The sequence below is a fragment of the Medicago truncatula genome, chromosome 7 (assembly GCF_003473485.1).
Source record: "Medicago truncatula cultivar Jemalong A17 chromosome 7, MtrunA17r5.0-ANR, whole genome shotgun sequence".
NCBI classification, from domain to species: Eukaryota; Viridiplantae; Streptophyta; class Magnoliopsida; order Fabales; family Fabaceae; genus Medicago; species Medicago truncatula.
In genome coordinates, this window is record NC_053048.1 from 51720817 (window position 1) to 51732464 (window position 11648).

At 32.6% G+C, this 11648-nt stretch overlaps 1 protein-coding gene across 1 annotated transcript; it reads right to left on the bottom strand.

Annotated features, from left to right (window-relative positions):
* Positions 1–1352: 1352 nt before the first annotated feature.
* LOC11430018 (probable beta-D-xylosidase 2) lies at positions 1353–8829 on the bottom strand. Its single transcript, XM_003625909.4, has 7 exons — positions 8365–8829; positions 5555–5833; positions 3943–4112; positions 3740–3837; positions 2999–3349; positions 2385–2798; positions 1353–2290 (listed from the first exon to the last, which is right to left on the bottom strand). The coding sequence occupies exons 1-7, from the start codon at positions 8761–8763 to the stop codon at positions 1686–1688; spliced, it is 2316 nt and encodes a 771-aa protein (XP_003625957.1). The 5' UTR covers positions 8764–8829; the 3' UTR covers positions 1353–1685.
* Positions 8830–11648: the final 2819 nt, after the last annotated feature.

An 11648-nucleotide genomic window follows, 5' to 3' on the forward strand; every position in this document is an offset into this window, starting at 1 on the left:
AGATATATCAGTCGGATGACTGACTATAATGAACTATTTCGGGCGAAGGGTGTTGAAGTCATAGGTGACAACCAAGATTTGTACATTATTAAAAATCTTGATCAAGAATATAAGGTCGTTGCTGGGAAGAAGGTTGAAGATGGTGTGAAGATTGAAAAAGAAGATAACTTTAATCCTGAAGATATGGACATAGATTTTGGGGCAGTTTAGATTAAATGAATATCATTAGTTTTTTTGAGAGAATGTATATCATTAGTTGAAATGTATATCATTAGGTAAAATATGTAATGATATAAATTCAAATTTTTTGGTATAATGATATATATATATATATATATATATATATATATATATATATATATAATGATTTTTTGGTCCAGTTTTATCATAAATGTCTTTTACTTAATTTTTAATCTTCAAAAAAGTATGAATCCACAAAGACATGCAATTATGTCTAGTACTGTCTATACTGTGTCAGTTCGGATTTTATAATCTAAACTGGGTTCGGATTATAAAATCCAAAGGGTATTTTTAAAATAAAATGGGGCGCGCGAGTAACCTGTAAGGTGGAAAAAGTAATAGTTTAATAATTTTTAGTCTTTTCTGTAACGGATAAAGGAAGATTTTGGATCCAAATTTTATTGGGCTCAAATAACAACCCATCTATATGATTGAGGAAAATTGCTCATCTCAATCAGATTTTGCTCTTTGACACTCGTTAATTGAACCGGCTGTAGTAACCAACCAATGGCAGTACAGCCAGCAACCCCCATTTCTCCCAATACATTCAAAACGCAAAAATCAATTTTTGGATCCAAAATTATAGATATAAATGTTTGCGTCTTTTAAATGGTAACAAATTATGCTTATCTTTTTTTAATGACACCTACAAATATATAATAAATATGATACTATAAATTATTATCTTTTTCAACAACAAATTCATGCAAATTTATATAATTGATGTATGAAAAAACCAACCCAAAATCTTATATCCCTATTTGTATATTATTATTATTATTATTATTATTATTTATACATGCTATAATTATTTATACTGTTAAAGAATTTAAGTATAAAAAAAATTCATCAAAACAATATTCAAATTCCAAGTTCATGAGTGTAGCTTAAGTTTTTTTCCTTTTTCAATTTTTGATCCCTTTTACAAATTAGCCAACGCAATATGTCAACGCAAGTAGTGAACAGCCAGCACTTCATGCACGGTTTGGACAACAATGTTTATGTTTGGAGCAAGCGAGATTAAAGTAACGGGATCAAATTAAAACAAAATAATTGATGAAAAGCATAATCTATCTATACACACCCACTATTAAAGCTACAAAGACTTGCAATAAAGGATGATGAACACAATCTTACTACCCATCTTATAAAATCATGAAAGGAGGGGTTATTACAACTTACAATTACAAAGCCAAAAGCTATAATAGTATTCAATAATGATAATCCAAAAGCTAGAAGTTTTAAAAAAATCCTAAACAAACCAGAAAGAAATGGGAGAATACAGAGAGCAATACATTTCCTTAATCTCCTCTCTCCCAAAAATTGCAAACAATTTTATCAAATTATTTGACAATAATGGATGAATCAACCTAACATGTCTTCTCTTCAAGACATCAACCAATATATATCAACAAATTTCTCTTTGAATGGACATGCCTAAAAATTCAAGACTTGATAATCCCAAGTGCTTCTGCTTGTAGTGAAACCGAATGTTTAACATCACCAATGTGAAGACTATGTTCTCCCATTGGAATTCTCCTAATCCCAGATTTATCAACTACACTAAGCAACTTACAAACATGAATATTTACTCTAACCCTTTGCTTAGTCTTGGCAGGAACATGAACTTTCTCAAAAGCAACTAGGCTTTTCTGTGGTACCCAATGGTTACCACCATTAGGTGGAGCAGAGAACACTAACAAGGTGTGAGTGCCATCTCTAGATCCCACATTTTTTACATCAACGTGAAGGGCAATTGAGAGTTTGCCACATCTTGCATGTGTCACTCTAATTGCTTTGTTTGAAATGTTTGTGTTGTTGCCATGTCGGTGACCATGGACTGGAACTGACACCACTGTGGGTGCACTAGATAATTCGTGAACAAAATGTGTGTATGTTAATCCATGTCCAAATGGATATACAACTGGTCCCTTGTAGAATCTATATGTTCTTCCTGGGTACCCTATTTTGCTTGGTCTCATTGCCATATTTGTCATGGCCAAGTTTTTTAGGTACTCTTGTGGGTACCATGTCACTGGTAGCTTGCCTCCTGATAGTAAAACACAATAGTGTAATAATTGTATTAGTTTATAGGCTATTTGCAATTGGGAATTCATTCAATTTTTTCAAGTTTTATGACAAACCTGGGCTAGCAGTTCCAAATAAAATGTCAGCAATTGCAGCACCACCAGCTTGGCCTGGATAACCCGCCCACAATATGCCAGCAACTTTGGGGTCATTCTTTGCAAAAGTAATGTCCACAGGCCCACCAGACATCAAAACCAAAATAGTTGGTCCCTTTGATGCAGCTGCCACCTTTGAAACAAGATCTTGTTGATGTCCAGGCAAAAGCAAGCTAGTCCTATCAACAGTTTCAGCTTCAATGGATTGGTCCAAGCCTATCACTAAAATAGTTGCATCTGCATGACGAGCTGCATCCAGGGCAGGTCCAAATTGTTTATCATCTCTACAAGCTACATTTGAACAACCCTGCTGATGAATAGTTTTAGCATATCTTCCTATTCCTTGTAAGGGGCTGGTATATCCACATGCAATACCTATTAAACACGTTTTCTTATTATTATAGAGAATATTTAAAATATGAATTAAAGGATAAAGCATATAATCAATTCGAATGACTTGACTGATGCAAGTGGTTGATGCGCAATGTGTGAGTGTTAGAAACTTGAATTACCAAGTTCAATTCACACGTTTAAAAAATCGATTTGAACTTGGGCCTAGAAGAATTTGGGCTTACCGGCATAGTTTCCAATCATGGTAACTGTGACATCGGAATTGGGCCCAATGACAGCCACAGTTCGGTGGCGTTGTGGGGAGAGAGGCAAAGTAGGACCAGTGTTTTTGAGAAGCACAATTCCTTGTCTAGCAGCTTCAAGGGCTAGCTCTTGATGAGCTGGTTTACACACATCTTTAGGGCCTAATCTTCCATAAGCTTGAGCTGATGGCTCTCCATCAAACATCCCTAATCTCATTTGCACCTTCAATGTATTCACCAAAGCATTATTCACATCTGCTTCAGTTAACAAACCTTTTTTCACCGCATCCTGCGTGTGCACTCCTAGGAAAGGCCCACAATCCAAATCCAAACCTGTAACATCATTTTTAAAAAATCAATAAAACATTGATTTTATACTTCTTGAAAAGCTTGTAAAATCTTTTTGAATACGAGAGTCACACATTCGCACAATAAGGATATCAGTGTTCGTTGGATCTATGTTAGACGATTCAAATTACAATCAGTATTTTAGTTTAAAAAAAGAATCTAAATCTGCGTTAAAATTTGTATCGTCTCATCTTGATCCAACTATCAATGATTTGCTGAATTTGTAGGATTGTGAAAAGAGGCATCCAAACCCAATTTGTCATCAAATTCATCAATTAGTCCTCAACAACAACAAAAAATAACAGCTTAGATAATTTGGCTCGAAACATTTAATATGATGACTGAATAACAGTTAATATGGTTTATGGAACTAGCCTGCTTTGATGGCATCGGCAGCAGCTTCTTCCGGCGTTGATGTATAATGTTGGCTATTGTAAAGCACTCCCACAGAGTCACAATCAGATACAATGTACCTAAATCAACCCCAAGTAAAGCAAAAGATAACATTATTTTTACTTGATAATGAGATAAGGCAATTGTCCAACGTGGATATGATAATTGTATACTATTGAGCTTACCCATCAAGACCCCATACTCCACGAACTGTTTTCTTTAAGAGGTTAGGATCAGCACATGTAGGGACCCCATTTACTTGATTGTAAGAACACATGACACTAGCTACTTTTCCTTCCTTCACACACATCCTGAATGGTACATCAAATGTGTCTTCTATGTCTTGCTTACTCACCTGCACATTAAGTTTTAAGTGAGGTTTTGCTTTTGCCCATGCTCATAGATAACTACATCATAGCATTAGGGGAACATTTGTGAAGTAAAAGGCATCCATATTTCTATATATGGCCTAACAATATGATGTTGCAACAAAACAATTCATGTTAGCAAAGCCATTTTAATTCAGTTGAAGAGCCAAAATTGAATTGTCACCCCGCAAAGATCGTGCTGTCCACTTTTTCTCATTAATGTTATGTTTCATTTTTCATCCATATTTTATACTATCAATTAATCATGTTTCATTTTTGCCTTTTCAAAAATAAAAATCATGTTTGTATATTCAGGGTGTAAACTCAACTGACGTTTTAACTCCCACATGTGTGGGGCACATTTGAGTAACCTACATAGTAATTTTGCTTACCAAACAATCTCCAACTTGATGCGAGTGCAATAATTTAGTTTCAAGAATTCATTACAATGCACATATCAAGTTTCAATCATGTTTCTTTTTTTTTAGAATTCATTACATGTAATCATGTTTCTATAACCAATTTTTTTTTAAGTGATTAACACACTACTACCAACCTAAATTCATTAACGAATTAACAAAGATTTGAACCCCAAAATCTCCGAAAGCAGGTGTTGGAACTAGTAACTACCAACATAAATTTAGGTGTAGATGTTAAGAATCAAACATTGTGGTTAGTTATGTTCAAATTGTCCTCGTAAGCTTAACTCGATTGACAAGATAATGTATAATATATGTAAGATTCGAGTTCAAATCCCGACCACCATAAAAAATTGTTTATGTTTTTGGTACAGATCATAACTTGATTGTACTTCTAAGCAAAAGCAGGAAAGAAAAACAATATTACCTCATGACGGTCCACTCAGCTGAGTCATAGTTATTCCTTATCCAAAAACAAACAGATGAGATAAAAGATGCAAAGAGGACCCACAAATCCTACAAACCAACTTGGCCAATGGCCTATACCAAAAGTAATAAACTCGGTATTTTTTTTCAATTTGAGAATGAATAAATGGATTCAGAAGATTCCTATCTTTGCTATAATAACATCCAATTCCCCCTCAAAAAAAAAAAAAATCCTATTCAATTTCAAATGTTCACCGATGACAAACCAATAATCAATGTCACATGCATTGGCTTAAGGTAATTAGGAGGTGCCGCAGTAGCAGTACATATGTGACTCTGTATGCTTAATTACTGGTTAATATATAATAAACTTTTTGGTCAGGCAGGACACTATATGATTTAATAAATAAAGAAAAGACAAATGCTATGCAACTACTTACACCGTAATCTATCTATTAAAATAATAACATAAAAATAATAAAATGTTCTTAATCAAATAGTACACTTTTTTGGGAAAGGGATGGTACTATAGACTATAGTAGTGAGTAGTGAGCAAAAACTAATTAAAATTGAACAGGACTCACCAGTGCATTAAAGTGAAAGCGATCCACACCATTCCAATTATCAACATCATAAGCTGTGAAGTGTTTGCAACAAGCAGCTACCTTCAACTTGTTACCGTCTGTTCCCTGTAGCCCCTTAACATAACTAGCGGCATATCTACCGGCTAGTACAGGGTCTTCACCGGGAGTTTCCTGTCCACGACCCCACCTAGGGTCTCTGAAAATGTTCACATTTGGACTCCAATAAGTTAACCCTGCTGCTCCTCCATTGTACATTGCCCTTGCTTCATCCGAGACAACCTGCGCCATTACCAACCCATGTTGAATATTTTACATTTTGATGAAAAATACAAATATTTTGCTAACTTCGTAAATGTTTTTTTTTATTTGTTGGTTAGCTCAAATTTGGAAAATTGTGACTGGCATCAAAGATGTGCAAGTTGCTCAGGAAAGTGGGGGCAGTGAAAGGGTCCCACTAAAATGATAGGCATATTGTGAATTTTGAACCAATAAGTGAGCAGAACAAAATCAAAAGAAAGAAAACCAACCCATCATGATTGGATTGGGTTCAATTCATAACACTACTAGGTAGTACCTAACCTGATTAATTTCTCACAAAGCAAGGGATTAAAGCCATCCAAATGCATGTAATGGATGTCGAAAATGTTGGTAATACGACTCTATTAAAAAAATAAAGAACATGAATTCGATTTTGAAGTAGTTTTTTATGGTAGTCGAAGTTTGAACCCCGAATCTTGCATATATTATATATTGTTTATATCAATTGAGTTAAACTCACGAAAAAGATTCTTGCAATAGTTGATATGATAGTCCATCCAACCCCGTATAAAACCTTATATAAAAAAATGGATGTACGGTTTAGTCGCTTTTATATGTCCTTTTATAGAAAACCATTAATTTGCAAAGATTCTCATATCCCAAGCCCATGATCACAAAAATTAGGTGACATGTATAATTAAACGAAGGGTTAATTAAGTTTTGGGAAATGTTAATGAGTATCTCCGGGCACTCTTTAAGGACCATTATATATTACTACCTCCGTCCTTAATTATAAGACCATTTTGAGAATATTTTGTGTCCCTTTTTATAAGACGTCTTTGCTATTTCCAACTACATTAATTATTTCTTTACATACATGCCCATATTTATTGTAAATCTTTTTCTTCAATCAACAATAAATAGCATATGGAAAACATAAACCAACTCTCTTAAGGATAAAATTATAAAAACAATAGTGATTACAAACAACTTTAATACAAATATTCACTTTCTTCATTCCAGTGATTTTAACAAAAGGATCCTATAATTATGGACGGAGGTAGCATACAAATGCATGTAATCAATGTTTTAGAAATCGAAATGTTTGACTTTTTTAAAAAATAATTGCTAATTTTGGATAACTTAAATAGTGCCCCGGGGGCACTTGTTAACAAGACCCGTAAGTTTTTAGTCCCTATAAATATTTACAGTTTTGTTTTTAGTCTCTACAAAATAAAATCACACTTTTTAGTTCCTATTACATTTTTACTAAGCATTTTAAGGACCAAAAATGTTGATGGAAAAATTTTATAAAAACTAAAAATGCTAATAGAAAAATTTTATAAGGACTAAAAAATGTTGATGAAAATTTATATAGGATCTAAAAAGTATAATTTTATTTTTAGAGACTAGAAACAAAATTCTTAATATTTATAGAAACTATTTACTTAATTAACCATTAAAAAATGGCCATCTCTCTCGTGCAAAATGTAAGATGATACATAAGTGTGAGCACAAGTGTGCCAGTTCACACGCCTTGACCATTATTGCTAGCAAGCAACTGCTGATGTAATTTCATATTTTGAATTACACTTCGTAACTTAGGTTTTAGGTTTTGTTTGGAAGTTTGGAGGGGAGGGGAGAGGAGGGTTTTAAAAAAAATAAGGAGTAAGTAGAAGAAATAGAAGACAGAGGAGATAGTTTTGGAGGTTAATTTTTTACTCGTAATAAAAAATCTCTCTCATTTGAGGGGAACTCAAAAATTGTATTGGAGGAGGGTTATGGAGGGTTTATATGAATTTTTTTCATATTCAATCTATATTGTTATAATATTCTTAAAATTAAAAGTATACTAATCATAAGTATTAGTTTATCATTCTCTACAAAACTGTTCTTTCAAAAAATGTGAATATTTTGTCCATTTTTCTATATATTTTCAACCTCTAAAGTCCTCCCCCCTTCTCCTCCAAACTCTCAAACAAAACCTTAGGGATCAAATATATTAAACATTGAGAGTAGCTAATTAATCTATCCATAGCTATGTGTAGAACTTTTTGTGTATGGTGTATTGGTAGCTAAATATCAATTACTCTGCCCATACCGCAAAACAAAATTAAAGCACCATACCACTATCTTATCAACTGAACAGAATATCAGTAAAAACAAAAAGAAAAAATAGATCTTGACAAAAAATATAAAAGCAAAAGTCAAGTACTACTTTAGTCTGGATATATTATAATATAACAGAAAAAGACTATGACACATTTTATATTGTTTATTTTCTTTTAATATTGTCCATTGAAAAATTAGATTCACTCAACTTAACCACCAAATAACACTTTGTAAGTAGGAAGCTTCTAGGGTACCTTAATAAAAAAAATCAAGAATTTTGGTACATTTTTTTTTAACTATCAAAGTAAGATGTTGATTTTCCAATTTCTCTATAGTATTAATTAAGTTGTGCATCATTCTAATTATAATAATAATAAATAAGAAGTGTACTTTGTGCAAATGGTTCGTACAAGTTAGTTGAAGAGAAAATAAAATCTCACCCGTCCAATAGCCTCCCACAAAGAAGCATTAAAAGAAGCAGCGGTTGTGATAACTTGAGGAAAACTAGTAGCAGCAGGGAACACACCACCAAATCTAGTACCTGGACCCACATTTGAAACACCATGAAGTGCCTCCGACCACCACTCATAGCTTTTCATTCCGACTCTAGGAACCGCCGGAGCATTATTCACTAACAGATTAACCTTCTCTTGCATTGTTAATCTTCCAATGAGATCCTTCACTCTCTCTGGTATTGCAAGTTTCACATTGCAAAATGGTAAGTTCTTTGTTGCGGCGTCTTTTGCGTCGCACGCGAATGAATCACGTGCGTCGCAGGAGCTTTGTAGGAGGAGGATGAAGAGAGTGATGAGAGGTGAGAGTGAGAATGTGGAAGACATTTTGGTGAAAGAAAGAAAGAAAGAAAAAAATGAAAATGTAACTGACTTGAGAAGTAGAGGAATGGAGGGAACGTTATTTATATAGTAAATTATATATTTTTTTTGTAAATTATAATGCTCATAAAAAAATATTACTAGTAGATTTTAAATGAAACTGTAGGGAGATTAATTTATGATGACTTTATCGAACAAGCTATCTAGTAGCCACTTTCATCATTGAGTTTTTTCTTTATTATTATTGCTTTTTCTTAACTGTATTATTATGACAATGTAGCAACTTGCTTGGCTGCAGGTGAGATTTCAATAAAGTTGGTTGAGTAAAAAATTTAAAATAGTGTAGATCTTACTAAATCACAATTAATGCATATAATTTAACAAATTAACAACCAAATAAATTTCATATTATTGGTTTTTTAGTAATAATCCAATATTTATATTCATCTCTCATTTTGTTGTTTTGCATATATGTCTGGCAAGCACAAAAACTACTTTGGCCAAGATAATGATCAAGTGACATAAGGTATTAAGGTTCCGTCAAATGATATCTTTAGAGGCCAAAAGTTGGACTTGCAAAAAAAAATAATGATGATATTAATTAATATATTAATAAAAAAAGTTATTTGAAATCATAATATTTGATATTGTTTAAACTTGAAATATCCAATAGTTTTTAATTTCTTAACCGGTTGTTCTAATGGACGTTAAATTATGTATCACAATAATTTGTTGTGACAAAAATATTATGCAGTGAGCTGAATTTCAAGTAAAGGAATGTTTATGGAAATTGTAATTAACCGATTCATTTATTCTTCTCTCGGCTAAATATCTCTCTCAAATGCAAATAACTTTTTAGGTCCAGCAAATTAGAGTGTGAATGAAGTCTGTTTTGTGGTTATATGTCAGATGCAAACATTCTATACCACAACTTGTGGTGTTGTCCAACACCTCATTTTTTTCAATTTTGTATATTAACAAAATAAAATGATATTTGTCTTATAACATATATAGAGTGGTTGTTAAGCTATAGAAACCGAGATTCAGTTGCTTCATAGTTTTCAACCTTAAGCTATTAGCGGGGAAATTCTATAAAATAGATTGAGTATAGCACACGTTATTCAAGGAACTAATTAACTTCAAAATTAGAGGAACAAGAAACAGAAAAAGAGGTCACCAGTCAAGTCTCAATTAGTGTAACGAATTTTGAGTAGAGAATTGATGTTCAAATCCTAAACTATCCATTTATTAGTATCACATTTCCCTCAAGAAAGCAATAATTGAATTACTAGTAGTTATATATAGTTAATATTTGAGATAAGCAAGTTAACGATCCCTCTATCTAATTGCAGATATCTATTTGTAGGTTAAGAGTAGCTTCACTTAGAAGTGAGGTTTCAATCGTCAGATATTTAAATAGAGTATATCTCACATCAGGTCGTTTAAAACTTAATGTTGCATTAGAAAAAATAGAAAAAAGAAAAGTGTTACTTTACGAAAACAATAAGATAGGCATTATTAATTAACACAAATCAATTTTGTTTTCCATTTCTTCTTCTTTTTATATGTAAAATAAAAAATGGAAACAGAGGAGGACTTTACTAGTATCTCCCTTGGAGGAAGGGTAAAGACCAATTATTTTTGTGCTTACTAGTATCAGTTGACCAAAACCTTATTATTGATATCATGTTTTACTACATAGAATAGAATAGAGCAGGCATTATTTTATTTTTATTTTCTAATTTTTCAATTGGCTAATAGTGGTATCAAGGTTCTTACTAAACTAAATAAAATGAATTGTAATTTGTAACAAACAACATTATGGTCTGCACATGTTGTGATGGCCGCATAGAGAAAGGGATGAAAATTGAAAATTATATCCACTTGTGTTTGAGTGTGGTCAGTTTCTGACAAAACATACCATTAATGAAAGGTTTTTTTGGGAAGGCGCCCATAATGTCTTGCTCTTTCAGTTTACACAAGTTTTGTCTGCTTTCTTCACCCACTTGGTCCATTTCTTTACAAAATTAATCTAGTAACAACAATTATTTTATTTGATGTTTTAAGTTTAATATAGAATTTGAGTCTACACACAAGGTTAATACTACTGTAGAATAGATTTCTGTTTTGGGTGGTTGATCCTAACACAATGACAAAAAAACAATAATTAGTGAAGCCTTTTCCACACATTCAGTGCAGAATGGAATTGCAGATACCTAGAGTTGGAATATAGAATGAAAATGGCCATGAATTGGAAGCCTGCACCAATCATCATGGCTCATGGTCAGGTGTGGACCAAATACGTGCACAATCTCATAGTTTTGAGTGATGTTAATTTTAGGCTAATCGTTTTGGACACTGTATCTGATTGGTGTATTTAGCTAGTAAGACTGTTGTACTGACTTTTATTAATGGAATCTCATTATTTTTTGACAAAATACAAATGAATCAAATTCAACATAAATAATTATCCTGTGAAAAAAACATCTAAATTTTTTACCATGAACGTCATCCCAAAGGTGTAAGAATGCACATGGATTTGGTGGCGGAGTCAGAAAAAAATATCAGGGTGGGCTACTAAAATTAACTATTGAAAAGTTGTTTAAAGTCTCGCAAATTAGACCTATAATTAAATTATTTAAATTCTTCGGATGGGCCACTACACCAATTTGTGGGAATTTGGATCAACCGAAACCTAAAACCGACATAAAATTGTATAAAATCTCGCAAAATAGACCTATAATTGAATTATTTAAATTTTCGGGTGGGCCTCTACACCACTTTGCAGGAATTTAGATCAACCAAAACATAAAACCGACACAAAATTGTATAAAATCTCTCAAAATAAACCTATAATAGTTGGTTTTTTAATTTTTCCGGGTGGGCCGTGG

Excerpts from the sequence above, each read along its gene's own strand:
- LOC11430018 (XM_003625909.4), bottom strand. The coding sequence starts at position 8,763 with ATGTCTTCCACATTCTCACTCTCACCTCTCATCACTCTCTTCATCCTC. Across the intron at positions 2,799-2,998 it reads CATGATTGGAAACTATGCCG|GTATTGCATGTGGATATACC; the intron begins GTAAGCCCAAAT and ends CGTGTTTAATAG. Across the intron at positions 2,291-2,384 it reads ATTTGGAACTGCTAGCCCAG|GAGGCAAGCTACCAGTGACA; the intron begins GTTTGTCATAAA and ends TTTTACTATCAG.